The sequence below is a fragment of the Pantherophis guttatus genome, chromosome 1, assembly GCF_059756535.1.
Source record: "Pantherophis guttatus breed Tessera chromosome 1, ASM5975653v1, whole genome shotgun sequence".
Taxonomy (NCBI): domain Eukaryota; kingdom Metazoa; phylum Chordata; class Lepidosauria; order Squamata; family Colubridae; genus Pantherophis; species Pantherophis guttatus.
The window spans coordinates 86,251,514-86,269,123 of record NC_142063.1 but is presented as its reverse complement, the minus strand read 5'-3'; the positions used below and the strand labels follow the sequence as shown (position 1 = coordinate 86,269,123).

General features: G+C 39.3%; 1 protein-coding gene across 1 annotated transcript; it reads right to left on the bottom strand.

The window, feature by feature from the left end:
- Window positions 1-1,296: 1,296 nt before the first annotated feature.
- On the bottom strand, window positions 1,297-11,629 carry FGF19 (fibroblast growth factor 19). Its single transcript, XM_034417294.3, has 3 exons — window positions 10,449-11,629; window positions 9,760-9,863; window positions 1,297-3,943 (listed from the first exon to the last, which is right to left on the bottom strand). Exons 1-3 carry the CDS (start codon window positions 10,684-10,686, stop codon window positions 3,614-3,616), a joined length of 672 nt encoding a protein of 223 aa, XP_034273185.1. The 5' UTR covers window positions 10,687-11,629; the 3' UTR covers window positions 1,297-3,613.
- Window positions 11,630-17,610: the final 5,981 nt, after the last annotated feature.

The window sequence follows — 17,610 nt, the reverse complement described above, 5'->3', positions numbered from 1 at the left end:
GCTGTGGGCAGTTTGCTACAATACCACACTTTAACCCCTACACTAGAAAGGTAAGTTACCGTATTTTTCAGACTATAAGATGCTCTGAAGTATAAGATGCGCCTAGCTTTTGGGAAGAAAAACAAGGGGAAAAAAATCTGCCTCCCAGCAATTTATTTCCTTGCAGCAAACAGCCTGGTCAGCTTCAGCACAGTCTGATTTAGCACAAGCAGCTAATTGGCAGTTGGATCGGCCTCCTGGAATACCGCCTATCAGCTGTTTCAGGCTGCGGGAATCATCACCGCCATCGCTGCCGATCACTGCTGCTGCCTATCGCTGCCTCTGGGCACTCAATTTTCAGCCTCTGTGCATCCCGTTTTTGGCCTCCATGTGTCCCGTTTTTGGCCTGTTCCAGGCAGCAGGGATCATTACCGCTCCGCCTATCCCCACCATCTGGAATGGGCCAAAAATGGGAGGCACGGAGGCTGAAAACAGGACACTTGGAGGCTGAAAATGGGGTGTGCGGAGGCAGTGGTAGCAGCAATGGGTGGCGGCGGCGGGAGGTGGCGATCCCTGCAGCCTGGAATAGCTGATAGGTAGCATTCTGGGAGCCCGATCCAACCACCAATCAGCTACTTGTGCTAAATCAGGCTGTGCTGAAACTGACCAAGCTATTTGCTGCAAGGAAGTAAATTGCTGGGAGGCAGAGGCCGAAGGGTGGGGACTGGCAGGTGGGTGGGGCTTCAGCAACATTCACTATATAAAATGCACAGACATTTCCACCCACTTTTTTGGGGGGTGGTGCGTCTTATACACCGAAAAATACAGTAAAAGGCTAGTAGAGTCATTGGTTTGGTGGATGGACAGCTATATAAATTGGATAAATAAATAAACAATGCCATATTAATCTGTGGCAGCAATCTTCCATGCAAACCTGCCCTAGAAAGAAATCTTATGGAATTGTTGCCTTTCAAATTCTAAAAAAATAGTTATTGTAAAGAGGCAAATATATGAGTATTGAAAGGTGTAACAATTGTGCTTGAATTATCCAGAAAATATAAAACATCTGAGACCCCAGAGAGAGGAGAGGTAAGGTTCAATCATTACATTACAGGTACATCATTTGCAGACAAGGTCTCAATGTGCTGGATAGTTCTTTAGAACCTGACCTACAAATGCATAAATCAAAATAAATACAAAATTATAAGCATGTTTGATTTGCAAAATATGTTCCAATCACAAAATCCAACTTTTACTGGTGAAATATTTTTAAAGGATTAAATCATGTATTTATTGATTATAGGAAGTCAGGTGACACGTTTTATATTTTATTTCTATTAAAATGTTACACACTACAGCTAAAGTTTTTACACATAATTCTTAAAGGTTTGTTTTGTTTTGTTTTGACCATTTTACAATTACAAAAATCCACTACATATTTATCCAGTGTTTAGAAAGGCAAAATTGGAATACATAAATATACATTTAAGTATAAATACAGTAAGAAAATAAACGGATGTATGTGTTTAATAAATTAATCATAAATAGAGCATTGACAATGAAGTGCTAGTTGAAGAAAATGTTTTCTTCTGATTTCTATACAACCTTATTATATACAAGAACTTTTTAAAAAGAGTAATGTTCCAAATTTTATTTCAAACTTCCAAAATGTAAATATTGAAATCTTAACTTGTAAAATGTCATACAGGAAAAAAGTACCATATTTTTCAGAGTATAAGATGCACCTTTTTTCCCCCTAAAAGGGGGTGAAAATTTGGGTGCTTCTTATACACTGAATATAGCCCCGCCCACCCACTGGCCCCCACCCTTGGCCTCTGCCTCCCAGCAATTTACGTCCTTGCAGCAAGCAGCAAGAAGAAACAGTCCATTTCAGCTTCGGCCTAATTAGCACAAGTTGATTGTCCCTTGGATCAGCCTCCCAACTCTCAGCTGTTTCAGGCTGCAGGGATTGCCTACTGCTGCGCGGGCCTCTGCTGTTTGCTGCAAGGAGGTAAATTGCTGGGAGCAGATTTTTTTTTCTTGTGCTAATCAAGCTATGTTGAAACCGAAAATGAAAGTAAAGCAGGCTATTTGCTGTTTGCTGCAATGAGGCAAAATTGCTGGAAGGCAGAGGCAGATTTCTTTTTCTTGTTTTCCTCACCAAAAAAGGTATAGTCCGGAGCGATTTATACTCCGAAAAATACGGTATATGAAGTCCTGCTAAATGTCTATGGAGATTCCCAGTCATCCAGGGCCATGGTTGTTCCAAAGGTCTTGTTCAATCAGCACAATTCGAAAGGCAACTGGACTTTTCTTGGTTTTTTTGCTTCTAATTGAAGCTTCTTCAGTTCTAGAGAAGCTTCTTGGATGAGGAGCAAAACATTTTCAAGGGAAAAAAACCCAAGAAAGTCCAGTTGCCATTTGAACATCACCTTTGGAACTGCTGCTAACTTTAATGTGGATTACATTGCATCACTTTCAGTAGGAATTTAAAACAGCCTGGACTACATCCAAAGCATCTCCTATATGAAATGGCAGCTTTTATCTATTTGGCCTGCCTTTTTCCACCTGGAGCTACAGAGAGGAATCAGGCAATGTCTGAGGACTCTGGGAATTTCAGTCACAGCATATCAGGAAAGTAACTTGTTGGGAGAAAATGTACTCATCTATATTTGTTGAGAATTAATGTTACTTTCATTGAGAAAAAAAATAGTTATGTAGTAGAAAATCTGGACAAAGTTATCCAATCTGTAAGTGAATAATTAAAACTGAATATAGATTTTTTAAAAAATATTTTTGGCATGTCTAAAGAAGCACATATTTTAGTTTTACAACATTGTTCAGTAAGCAAAATAGACATTTGTTGTCAATCTACAGAGAAATCAGAATGATTTAGCTGCATCACCTTTTTCCTTGTTTTCCTAGATTGCAGCCTAACCAATTTTGGTTTTTTCCCCCAAAAAATTAGCTCTTCATACAGTTGCAGTTGTTCCTGAACAAACTTACATCCCTGGAAAGTCTTTATACCATTTAGCAACAAATATTGTCTTGCTAATAAAACATGACAGTTTTATTATTTAATCTCTCCTATTAAAGTTGAAGTTTATATTACCTTAATTATGATAATTACCTTCCAATAGCCAATTTCCTTAAAAACACAGAAGTCTGAGAAATATAGTGAGATCTAGCATGTATCAAAAATGTATAATTCCCTTTTGTTTACTTAGTTGTGGCTAATTTATTTCTAACACTAATTCTGTTTAAATACATTGAACAGGAATGACCAAATTCTTTGATTGAACAGCAGTTATTGGGACTCAGAGATAAGTGGAAGCAATGAAGCAGTAATGTTTTTATGGGTTTGTCTTTCCAAAGATCTTCCAAAGCAAAAGAAATTCTGCAGGCTTTGAATGTTTCTCATTTCTAAAAAAAACATTTTGAAGGAACTTTTCTAACTATTTTACAGATGAGAGAAAAAGAGGGTGAATGAATATAGCTTTCTTGGAATTAGTATTGCTTTACAAAGGTGGCATCATATTTACACATTTGTCATGTTTAAGTTATCATATGAACAAATACAATCCTAACCTCTTGGTAACTTCTCTATAAAATCTAATTAATGAAGCAGAAATTATTAACCAAAACTAGGACTTTGTACTAAGGATACTTCAGAAGTGATACCAAAGGGATCCATGCTGTCAGTTTCAACTGGTTGATGAAAAATACCAGATTCCAAATTTTGCCTGGTATCACTATATTCTCCAAAATCTGTAGTTTCCACTGGCACAGTGTTCATCATAGGTAGGAAATGAGACAATGGAAGAAAGTCTTTTCCTTTGTATTGTTGTCTTTGCCTAGCATTACTTAAAGACACCAAGATTCCATATTTCTTTGACTTGTAGATGTTGTAGCCATCTGGACGTATCTCCTCTTCAAATGAGCAATTCTCTGTGGTATATATAAACTGAAAAGAAAAAAAAGTAAACATTACTGCATACTGCATGAGTTTATAAGTCTCTTAAATGGCAGATGAAGCAACATTGTCCAAATAATCAGTGGAATTATCTATTTGGCTACAAGATTAATTGTAAATCATAATTAAATATGATATTCCTTAGAGAGATTAAATTGAATTTCTTATTTCACCGAGCTAAAATAATCTTAAGGGAATCTCAAGAAGAAACAGAGGAAGTATTTATAAATTAGGTTATAAGAAGCATTTATAACTAAGTATAGTCTGTAACAAGTTACTAAAGGAATGGCGATCAATTTTACAACAAGGTTCATTTTGATTTCTCCAATTTTATTTGATTGGAAGGAAATAAATATTCTCAATTCCTGATTGTTCATCAAACAATTTATTGCTTGTGTGTTGTTTCCACTATAGATAAAAAATAAAGGGATTATCATAGTTCAAACTGAATGCTTTTGTGGGTACTAATATATGCTGTGGAAAACAACAAAGGAAGTTTCATAGTAAAAGAGACTGGGGCATGATAAAAATGTTGTCATGCAAGACTTAATTATGGGTTAAAGTACTGAATGAGTTTCTTTTTTTAACCACCTAATGAGGCAAATAAGCATGTCCTTTCAGTATCTCAGTTTGACATCTGCTTAGATCAGGTAACTTTGAGATATTTTGAGCTTCAGTTCTCAATAGTTTTAGCAGCATGGGTAATGGTAAACAATTGTTAGAATTCTAGCCAAAACAATCTGGTGCATACCAGTTTGTCTACCCTTGCCCTAGATTACAAGGAGGATTTCTATATTCTATAAAAACACAGATGCAAAAATTTGAATTATGCGAATAATGGAATGAAGATTGTTATAAAGGCTATTCCAGGGATATTAACATAACGCTCTAGTGCGGAATTAAACCTGGAAATCTTAGCTGCAGCCTTCAACGTCGACAAAAGTCATTACCAAAATTAATTTGTAATGTAACAGAAATAGAAAACTATTAAATACAATGATTGGAATTAGTTGTATCAATTACATTTCATTTGCATTAGCTATAAATGAAATAATATAAATATTTTTGGCAAAATAGTTCCGGCGTACTCAGATTAGCTGCAAACCTTGGCCCACTAAAATTGCCAATTGTATTTGATGATGCCAAAGCAACCTTTGCACAATAGTTGCTTAAGGACAGTGCCATCCAGCCATTTTTACAGTTGGAAATGGGTCTTTTTCTCAATACATATTCCAGGACAACCTAATAGAAATACAAGTAGTCCTCAATTTACAACAGTTTGTTTAGTGACGGTTCAAAGTTACAATGGTACAGAAAAAGTGACATGCCCGTTTTTCACACTTATGGCTATTGCTGCATCCCCCTGGTCATGTGATCAAAATTCAAATGCTTGGGAACTGACTCATATTTATGACGGTTGCAGTGTCCCAGCATCATGTGATCACGTTTGACAGGCAAAGTTAAAGGGAAAGCCAGATTCATTTAACAACCATGTTCTTAACACCTGCAGAGATTCATTTAACACCTGTGGCAGGAAACGTCATAAAATGGGGCAAAACTTAATTAACCGTCTCACAACAGAAATTTTATGTTCAATTTTGATGGGAAGTCAAGGGCTACCTTTATAAGTTGCTGAGGGAGAAGGTTTGCCTTATAAGAAATATACATTTTATGTATGTATTTTCATACATATTTCCCACGAGAAAATTCCCACAAACTTCGTCATGTAACAGACTTGAAAAATACGGCAATGGATTTTGAAAATTACACAGATCAATTTGGAATTAAGGCCCGAGATTTTCCTGTTGGGGGCAAAACCTTTGAATGTTAAATCAGGTATATGATTCTTGTTGATTCACATTATTACTGCAGCAAGATTAGCATATGCGCAGGAGTGGAAAAATCAATACTTAGCGATGGATTTGAAAATAATATATAAAATTAATGAGTGTGCGGAATCAGATAGATTAACTAGATTGATCAATGGTAAAAAAATTCAGAATTTTATAACAGTTGGAAATTATGGTACAATTGGGTCCAGAAAAGGTGGGATAGAATAAATATATGATGATGTATATATATGATGGCAAGTATGTATGTATAAAGGAATGACTTTATATTTATGGACAATGTACTCACATTACACCATGGTGGCAGGATTGTATATTTCATTTGTGTATTGATGCATAGAATATATTAATAAAAATTATATTTAAAAAAATCTGGACAATCATTAGAAAGTCAGAAAGATCTTTAGAAAACTCTTTCCTGCCATTGCATGCTCATCCATGCTTTTCCAACCCATATCTGATAGCCCTAATTGAACTTCACTTCCCCAAATTACTGGACGTTATGCTGGAAACTGAAACCCAGGACATCCGGAAAACTGGGGAAAGCTGGAATAAAACTTATTTGATGATGTAAATGGAACAAATGCATTGTATATTCAGAGCAACAGAACTAAGGTGTTCATAATTCAGGAATGTTAACACTATGAAGAATGTGGCCATCATTTCAGAAAGTTTTAGTTCCTTTGTGCCACTGTTGTTTTTCCTAAAACTCTGGTGTTACTCTGGTTCAGTCATTAGAGGTAACTGAACTCTTGGTCAATAAAAAAAAGTATTGCTGATTACGTAGAATGCTTCAGTGATAAGAGAAAATTGTGTTCTTGCACAAGCTCTTTCTCAGTCAAGCATCTGCACCATACGTTTATCTGGCACACAAAACAGCCTGAAAATTCCATGACTTATTGCTGAGTATTTTATAGCAGAATTCCTTCAGAGAGACACATAGGCTTCAAATACAGGTTCTTGCTTCTTCACCAATAGATTGGGCGGTCAGTCATTTGGAAAACATGTTTTTACTCTGTTGTCAAGATTAGCAACAGCTTGAAATCTGAAGTTGCCATCATGACAATCACTTAATAGCACAACTTTGAAAATCAGTACCATGCTTTGTCACCGTTGTGATTATGATAGGAATTGAGTAGGAAATATGCAAAAATAGTAGTGCATGCCCTACAATAGGCTCGACAGTTTAAAAGAGAGAAAGAAGTACATCCAAAATTCCTCCCACCGACACACCCTAAACCCAGGGGAAGAAAGAAAATCATGCTCCTTAATGTTAGATGATGACTGGGGAAACTCTGATTTAAAATCCTGCTTCAGCTATGGATAATAGCTTCAGCTATTATCACGGAATATTTGGGACCGTTCATTATCTTTCAGGCAAAACTACATTGCACACTTGTAAAGAAAACTGGACAAGTGGGTGCTGTGTACACTGCTTTTAAGCACTTGGAAGAAAGGAGAAATATAAGCAATAAGTAAATTGTCCCAATTATTGTGCCTCTGTGGTGTATAGGTCTATAGCCTGTTTTATTTTCTTGATTCATTGATTAATTAAAATTAAAACAAGCTCGCAATTCAGAGTTTAATCGAGTGTCTTTAGTGATATGCTTAGCAAGGTTTAGTTCTAAATAGATATAATTGCACAAAATTACATAGATAAACAATATTTTGGGAGGATACACGATAATCCTTATTTTAATGAAGAGACAGCTTTAAACAGTATTATCGTATTCCAAGCAGAAAGTATGTCAGATTTGAAGCTCGCTATTTAAATCTCTAGTTACTATGGAAAAGTTAACTTTTAGTACACTACGTATTTTCATTTTTGAAAGGAAGTGAATTTTAATGTAACAGGCTGAGCATTATGAATGGAAGCAGTGATTGTAATTATCTAAAGTTATACCTTTAAAAGAACGTAAGAAGCATTATATCTATAATGTAAGAATACCCTTCCTAGCCAAAAAATATTGCTGTGTCATCAACTACGCACTCAGTCCCTGAAAGGTCAATGAAAACAACAGGATTAAAAAATAATTGAAAATAGGAGGTTTCCTTGCCCAGTTCAGGTTAGTTGAATGAGGGATCCAGTTTAATGTACTGCAACTTGCTGTATACTTATTTTCCAATTTGAAATTGCATTCGGAATATTGATTTCAATAGGACAGAATAACATTATGTTTGTGTGACCCTGAGGTTCTGGTGAGAAGTTACATTTGGTGAATTGAGGGAGCTATGTAACGCTGATGACCCTTATTACCTATCAGTATTTCCTAGGGTATTTATATCTTTATTTATACTTATTTATTGTTATCTAATACCTATACTTGGTGTGGAAAAAACAGTAAAAAAGTCCCAAAGTATTTAAGTTAACGTTTAAGTGCTTCATTCATTAGCAGTTATAAAAGATTTTTTTTAAAATCTATAACACTGGCCATTTGGTCTTTTTAAAATCTAAATAAAAGGAGTTCCACATTTACATCTACAGCAGTGATAGGTTGCCCCTGGTTCGCACTGCACCGGTTCTATAGAACCGGTAGTATAACTGGCGGGAGGCTCCGCCCACCGACCCCAACGTCACCAAAATACTTCTGCGCGTGCGCAGCCCCACTGCAAACCGGTAGTAAAGGTAAGTAGAACCCACCCCTGATCTACAGTGTACTGTTCTGCTGCTCAAGCCACTATATAGCACATTACTGGTGCTCAAAGGTTGAGGTAGCCAGACAACAAGCATTCTGGAAAACCCACAAACACCCTGCCAGCTTCTGTTCCTTTCTCTCTGTTTGTTCTTATTTATCCTGCTTGCTAGACTTGCAATGCTTCCCTTTTCTGCAGGTTTTTTTTTTTAAAACCGGTTTTCAGAGTGCCACACCTTGCTGCAAAGATCCAGATGACCAGCAGATGGGAGACAATGGTTAGCTTTCCGCCCTTTGGATTCTGCTGCTGTAATACCAACTCTTAGCTAGCTCCTATACAACTATGTTTGCTACCAACACAACGCAAAGGGTACACTGTGTAAACGGTCTCATTAATTGATCAGAAATAGCACCTAATTTTTATTATTTTCCCACCTGGCCACCTCTACAAGGAAATAACCCCACCTCCAGAGTATTAAAGGAGGGTAACCAACAGAAAGCTTTATGAATCTATGCCTTTCTGAAATAGAAGGAACCCGCGAGCAAAGGGAGCTGGCATTATTCAATAAAGAACGCGAGGTCCGGATTCTTTTCTCCATGCCAGGGATGGAGAGCTGTATTTGGATGCGGGGGGTTTGAGGGGGGGGACCCAGACACAAATGGCTAGCGAGCCAGCAAACTTAGTGGGTGGCCTCTCAAGAGATTTACGCGCTTCTTTCTCCTCCCCTCCCTCAAAGGTTACCGTGAGGACAGGGCGCGATAAGGATCTATCTTCTGCCTGGAGCCCCGAAAACAGGTCCCCAAAGAAACGTAAACAAATAGTAACTCTGTAGCCTTGTAAGTTCTGGAATGTGTGGCTGAGCCCGCCTTTATCTAGGCTGCCACGGTGCTGCAAGAAGTAGCACCCAAAAGACCGTTGCTCTCTTTCATCCCCACTATTCCTTCCAAAATCCAGTGTAAATGATCAGTGTCTTCCTGCAACACTTGGCGATCCTGTGTGAAGGGGGGGGGTCCCCTCCTCCTCTTCCTCCTCCTCCTCTTCTTCTTCTCTGGCGAGCCCAAAGAAACTCCTCCTTTCGCGCTACAAGCTTTACTTTAAAGAGCCGGGAAAGCGCGCCCTTCCCGCGCCACGTTTTTAAGGACCTTGGCGCAAACTTGTCCCAAGTCCCCGCGTGGGGCGCGTCTCGCCTGGTTTGCGAGCGGAGAGGCAAGACAAAGCCGTTCCCGATCGGGAGGAAAGGATACCAAGAGAAGGCATAGCCTATCCCCGTCGTGGGTGTTTTTTTTTATTATTATTATTATTTTTACCAGTTTAGTCACTCACCAGCCCGTGCAGCCTGCCTTCCTCTTCCATACACAGGTAGCGAGAGCTGTGCACGCCCTTGATGGCCACCGTGCGAAGCGCTACTGCTCGGATCTCCAGCAAACCTGCGCGGGCGGGACAAACAAAAACCGTTGTAGGATTAATGTACTCCGTGGGGAGGAAAATTGCCTTCGGGGAAAGGAAAGGATCTCTCTTCTCCCAACCTCCCCCCCCGCCCCCAGATCCTCAGGAAGGATAGAGCGAGCCCATGAACAAAAGCAGGGATCTTTGTAAAGAGGAGGGAGAAATTGGGTGGGTGCCCCCTCCAAACTCCTTGGAGGGGGCATCCACCCAATTGCATCCACCCACTTGCTCCTTCCTCTTTACAAAGATCCCTGCTTTTGTTCATGGGTTCTCTCTATCCTTTGGAAGTGGGGGGGGGATCAAAGAAAGCCCCAAGGGAGGCCCGGGATTATTTCAGGATCTGGGTTTTCCTCGCGTTCTCAGGGAGCGCAGTTTCAAAGAGGCCACGAAAAAGGAAGGGAGGGGGGACAGGAGTTTGGGGTTAAGAAGACGCAGCGAGGTGAGGAGGGGAGGCTCCCCGAGCCAAAGCGTCCGCTTCCAAAAGTGAGGGAAGGGACCGCGGGAAGGATGACCTGCTTGAAAGCGGGAGGAAGGAGGACCCACGTCGGAGCGTTGAGGCTACTTACTGTGTCGACTCTGAGTAGCGGCGCCGTCCACTCGGCCGTCGCCGTGGATCCTCAGGAAATAGCTGAACAGTCCGTGCCGGCTGGCCGTGTAGAGGTGCCTGAACCGGATAGGGTCCCCCCAGCCGTAGTAAACGTGCGGTCCAGCATCGGCCAGAGGCACCGACTTGACGGCCGTGGCGAAGCAAAGGCCCAGCAGAGCCAGGGGCGCGGCGCGGGTTTTGCAGACCTCCATCCCCATCCTAGCAGAAGGAGCGGCTGAGGGTGGGTGGGGGTGGGGAGGGGGCTTCCCTCCAAGCCCTAAAGACCGTAAGCACCGCGCCGCGAGGTTCCTAAGCTGGGGAGGGTGGGGGAAGAGATCCCAGCCTGGGGGAGATGGAGGGGCTTCGTGGAGCGAATGTCGGAAGCAGCAGGCGAGCCCCTTCCTTTTATAGCTCTCGCTGATCAGCCCAATCGATAAGGCGAATGCCGATTCCAATACAGACCCCGCTCCTCAGCAAGTGCTCCGGCCAATTCCCGCCCCGTCGTATTGATCTGGATGACATCACTGCCCAGGGGACACCCTGCAGGCTTCAGCTTCTGACCTGCTCTGGGACGAGGTGGAGCTCGCATTACAAGGAGTCGGGATGGCTTTCCAGATCTCCAGCACTCTTCCCTTAAGTCGCCTCGCCTCGCCTCGCCTTCCTGCTCGGCTGCCTTGGATCGATCGCGGGAGAGAAAGCCTACCTTGGGCGGTGGGATTCTCTTTCCGAAGCCGCTTGGTGGTCTCTTCCCTTCCCTTCCTACCCGGCTGCCTTCCCGATCCGTTGACGTCCCGAGGAGGGTATAAAGAATAGGCACAGCCGCGAGATCGGCGTGCAAAGCAAAAAATTTTTTTAAAAAAGTGCGGGAACCTCTGGAGAGAGAGAGAGAGCAAAGAAAGCGCACGAAAGGGGGGGGGCTTTTTATGAAATCGCACCGCTCCCCACAAGACCTCACTCCTTCCCTCCTCAAAAAAAAAAAAAAGGAGAGCAAGGCCTGTCTGGCTGGGAAGGGGTTGTGTTCTTTTTGCACACCTATACACTGTTGTTGTTGTTTTTTGCACACCTATACACCGTTGCGTTCAACCCGCACAAAACTAGAGCTTCATTTCCTCGTGGGCATCTGTCGAAAAGTATATAGGAGCAAGGCAAGGGCGGGTGACGCGTTAGAGACCACACATTTCGGGGACAGGAGGGAGAGAAGAACTGCGGGGCGATTAAAGGAAGTTTAAATATGAATGCAATTGCCAAATGACCCGGAAAATCGCCTCTCCCACCCACCCACCTCCAGCCCTCTTTGTTCCCCAAGGTGCCCAAGCGCATCGGCTGATGCAACAGCAGCTTTGAATTGAGGAAAGCTGGAAAACGAAGAGCAGTATCAGCAGGCAGCCAGGGAGAGGGAAAGGGGCTGCTTTTAGGCTGCTTTTTGAGTTCTAGAAAACAGTCGACATAAAGGCACTTTTTAAAAAATCCATTTACCTGAGGTAAATAAGCTATTTCTGTTCTTAACTGTATTGTTGCTGAGGAACAACCCCATCCAAGTGTTATATACTCTATCCAAGTGTTATATATATATTCACAAAAGAAAGCTCAGGACCCTAATTGGTTGGAAACATGTGGAAGAGGATGGACAATCCTGCAGTGGATGGACAGTGGCTAAAATGATGGTGGTGATGATGGTGTGTGTATAGATAGATAGATAGATAGATAGATAGATAGATAGATAGATAGATAGATAGATAGATAGATAGATGATAGATAGATAGATAGATAGATAGATAGATAGATAGATAGATAGATAGATGATAGAATATATGAGAATCGGTATACATGTATACCAATTTGGAGCTCATAATACAGCTAACCCAATATGTATAAATATGTCTATTTCATCATCATCATTTTAGCCATTGTCTATCCACTGTAGGATGAAGGCCTCTTCCGCATGTTTCCAACCAATACAGGTCCTGAGCTTTGTTTTGCCAATTGAGCCCGCAATACTTGCTGATGTCATCGATCCATCCTGTTTTAGGTCTCTTTCGTGGATGCTTTTCATCAAGTGGAATCCATTCTATGACTGCCTTGGTCCACGTGCCATCAGGTCCTCTTGCTATGTAACCAGCCCATTTCCATTTCCATTTTTTTACTCTCCTGAAGATATCACATATTTTGGTTTATTCTCTAATCCACATGCAGGCCTTTCTATCTTGTCTTGTAATGCTGAGCATGTATCTTTCCATGGCTCTTTGCAGCTCTCATAGCTTTTTTATGTATATACTCTCTCTCTCTCTCTCTCTCTCTCTCTCTCTCTCTCTCTCTCTCTCTCTCTCTCTCTCTCTCTCTCTCTCTCTCTCTCTGTGTGTGTGTGTGTGTGTGTGTGTGTATACAGACACCTACAATCCTCTTAATACAAGCTTGCCCCTCACTGTAAACATCTGAGGACAGAAATTACATCCTGAACCTCTGGATGGCACTCCAGGGCAAATAGGACTGCCTGGTCTTCTTAACCCTTCAGAGTAGCCAAATTTAGCTTGCCAAACAATGTAGGAAGGTGAAGATTGCTTTAATTAGCAAAGCAAAGTATTAGGATGATGCAAATTCCAGCCCAAAATTCCATAGGTTCGGAAGGAAGAATGCCTGGGGTTGACTCGGAATGCAAGAAGTTGTTCTATCAGAGTGGGAGAAGGCCAGTCTCAGGAAAACTGCTACACCCTTAGGAGACAGAGGAGGACTTCTTTGAACTGTGTGGTTAAAAAAAAGAAAATAAATTTCTCATGCTTACCTATTGATCAATGACTGGGCTCATGCATCACATTAAAACACAAAGTGAATGCTTTGTTTGACTTGCAGTGTCATGTGAAAATCCTCAGTGTGACTTAATGTTACTGTAGATGAAAACATGATCATTAAGGTTTGGTCAGCAAACTTTGATTTAAAAAGAATCCTGGCACTTAGTATATGCGAAGAAAGTCAATGTTAAATCAGTTGATTGATTAAAATTCTACCAGTGTTAATGTTACTTGTTCCTGGATTAGTATGTTAGCAAAACTAACCTAATATGGTAATACTGCAACTTGAGAATGGAATTGTTTTGATTCAACTTTGTTCATCTTTTGTTAAAGGTAAAACTCTTCAAATTTCAGCAAATGGTTAGTAAAATCTGAAAACTAGCAATATATGAAACTGCAGTCCTATCCATATTTACTTGAAAGTAATTTTGATCTCTCTCTCTCTCCCTCTCTCCATCCATATCATATCATATCATATCATATATCATATCATATATCATATCATAACACAACACAACACAACACAACACAACACAACATAACATAACATAACATAACATTAAAATTAAAAATACCCAACTAATAGATTGAATAATTTTCTTTTTTTTTTATTGCAAAAGTTTTACAATTACATTTTCACCCCTTTTCCCCCACCACCACCACCACCCCAAACTTCCCAACCTCCCTAACCCTCCCTAACCCTCCCCTCCCCCCAGACTTCCCTATAATATACTCATAACTCGTAAAAAAAAAACCCTTAATATGACACTTATGTGTAAACTTGAACCCCTCCCTCCCCTGTATAATTTTTCTTTTTACCTCATTACATTAAAATATTTCTAAAACATTATTTTCAAATAAAAGCTATTTGATACTTTCTAGTTTGATATTTGTTCTGAACATATTCTATCCATCTTTTCCATTCCCATTCATAAGTCTCTTGTGAACAATCTTTTAAGTATGCTGAAATCTTCGCCATCTCTGCAAAACTGGCCATCTTCAAAGTCCATTCCTCAATAGTGGGCAAAGCTTCATTTTTCCAGCATTTACCTATCAACAATCTTGCTGCTGTTATCATATGCAATATCAGTTTTGTTTCACCCGATGTAAAACCCTTAACTATACCCAATAAAAACAATTGTGGAGAGAATTGAATTTTTTTCTTCAACACATTCTGCATGACCCACCAAATTTTTATCCAAAAAGCCTTAACTTTCCTACAGGTCCACCAAACATGATAATACGTAGCATCCAAACATTCACATCTCCAACATTTTGGCTGAACATTAGGGTACATACATGACAACTTTTTGGGATCTAAATGCCATCTATAAAACATTTTATAGAAATTTTCCCTCAGGTTCTGCGACTGTGTAAATTTAACATTCTGAACCCAATTTTTTTCCCATGTTTCCAACATCACTGGTTCTTCAAAATTTTGTGCCCACTTAATCATACAATCTTTAACTAATTCAGTTTCTGAATCCCTTTCTAGCAAAACATTATAAAGCCTTTTGATATGCATTGGACCTTTCAAGAGAAAGATTGAATAATTTTCTTATATGCAAGAAAAAAAAATCAGTTTACCTGTGAATGTTCATATGCAATATACAGAATGCTTATTTCCAGTTAAAAATATTGAAATAGCAAAATTAGCAAATTTGTTGAGCTGAACTTTAAAACTGAGTGTATCCCTGTTTTTATATAGATATGCTGACTATTTCCTCATATTGGTCAAATAAAACAATTCATAGATTCTTTGTGATAAATACTTTCAACACATCTATGAAAGAAAGCTCATTTTGCATCAAGATGAAGAATAATATTCAAGAATTTATCCAGAACAATACTTCAGTTTGCTAATTCTTTGTTTGACCACTAGATAGAGCTTTAAACCTTAAATCTCTCCCTCAATCTCTAATTCTGCGGATTGTTTCAATTGCCTTTAAATGAACCTGTTTTGGTATCTTCAAACTTCCAGATCTACTGTATCTAATTGAATCTGCATAATTGAAGCAAGATCAATTCTATTTGCTAATCATGATGTAGCTAATTTAGTCACAACTTTCTGCCGTAGGAGTTTATTTCACTCCAAAACGTAATCAATAAATGTTCCACTAAAAGAAAGGAGCAAGAAGGAGAAACAAACACAGTGAATCCTCAGAAACAGGATGACAAAGTGAACTGTATTTGCTTAAGAGAAACTACAGGAGGAAGACACAGTATGTCTGGATGTGTGTGTTATTTATTTATTTGTTTAATAACATTTTGAAGTCACCCAACTCCACAATAACTCTGGATAGCTTATACATAAAAAAGTAATGGGGAAAAACACATACAAATGACTGGGAGAATAGGACATCAACTGCAAACTACATAACAGCAACCTTCATAACAGAAGAGGACAACAAAATCACTCTTCCTTCATAGAATGAAGATTAGAATGGATGGATAGAAAAAGACAGCTAGGCAGGCAGACAGGCAGGCAAAGGCAACAAACAGATTGAAATAAGCACATCTGTGATCAATGAAATTCAGAGAAAATTTTTTATAGGATTGAGGATAGCCATCATAAATACTTTTGTATGTGTATAGTGAGAAAGTTAAATATATGACCAAATAGCATCCTTTAAAATTAATGGAACATATTATTTGGGATGGATTATGCTGTTGTTGTTGTCATTGTCATTAAATCAAGTTCCTTAAGTCAGCTTTACTCTTCTTGATTTCTGAGATGCATCCATGTAAACATCTGGAAAGTACTATTGAGGTCATTTGCTACAGACTAGATATATCTAGGGTGTTTTTCAAGTTTCATCTTATTCTAGTCTATAGTCCAACAGCAGTTTACACAGAAGTTCCTTTTAATTAAAAATATCATTTTTCAGGCATTCCTAAGGCAGTTTCAGTGATGAGCTGTAAGTGTCATTAAAATGCAAATGAAAATATTTTCCTGTCCTGCTGATGCCTAGAAAGAATTATAGATAGGAAAGCCAATGGTTTGGGTGCAGAAGGCCCTACCTATATTCAATTCTTCATCTCTTCAGGTAAATCAACTAACTAACCTCATCTGGAAACAAAGCTAGTGCAAGGTTTATATTTTTTTTTCCTCCCTGATATTAAATGTAACTTAACTTAAAACACGTAATATTGAATTATTTTCATAGACATTACGAGTCTATCATTGTATAAATGCTTTATCCCCAATGCCAGCTGGAAACTGTAGTAATTCTTTCATCTTAGCAAACAGCACATCGGAAAGAGAAACATTTTAAAACTGAATGGGAAAGAAGAAACCACCACCACCACCCCCCGAACAAACAAAAACCCAATAGTGGGAATTGACCCCTGATAGAAAATGCAGCCACTGAACAAAGGATTGCTTGGTTGAATAGCCTGCTCATATAGTTTCTCAGTGATTAATGAGAGTTTCAGTTAGAGTCCCATTGAGAGAAAGGGACATTAAAGAGAAGTTCTGCATATGCTCTAATAAGGCAGCTTTAGCTGAATGATGTGAAGCTATGCGAACAACAAAAGCTTCCTCAACAGCAGTTTTAACAGAATATGAAGCTCATATTCAAGAACTTTTGTTATTTAATAGTGTTGGCTTTTTTTATTCCCGTCACTCATTAGACTGCCAATCTTGTTCCACTGATCAACCTTGATTCCTTACTTATAATATGAACCTGTCACATTTATTTCTTTGCTTATTTATTTACTTAGTGAGCTACCATAATAGGGTTTCTCTCCCACCTTTTCTCCAAGAACTCAAGGCAGTGCACATAGCATTTCCTCTCTTCTTCCGTTTTTCCTATAGCTATAATTGTGAGTTGGGTTGGGTTGGGTTGGGTTGAGAAGGGGTGATGGCTGAGGATGAGCTAAAACATGCGTCCCCTCATTCCTATTCCATCATTTTATTATGCTAGCTCTTTTCTAAATGAAGGTTCTTTTAGATCTTACTAATGCTAAAAGAAGTGTGTAACCATAGACTGGGTTGGAATTTCTGTATCTAATTGCAAATTTCTTTGTAAATAAGACAGAAAATAAATTTAATCCACCAATGTGTTAAACCACACTGACGGATCATTTAAATAATGGATTCTTAATTACTTCAAGCAGTACAAAGATTTCCAAAGGACTTATCATTCTCGGATCAGACAGAAGTTCCTGTGGGTTAGTAACAATTTTTCTTCCCAAGTCATTGGCTTTAATAATTATTTCTGTTTTATCTGGCATGTTCTTTTGCATGGTTTTATATGGTGAAGATATTTCATTTCTAATTACCGTATTTTTTGGTGTATAAGACGCACCGGAGTATAAGACGCACCTTAATTTTGGGGAAGGAAAACAAGGAAA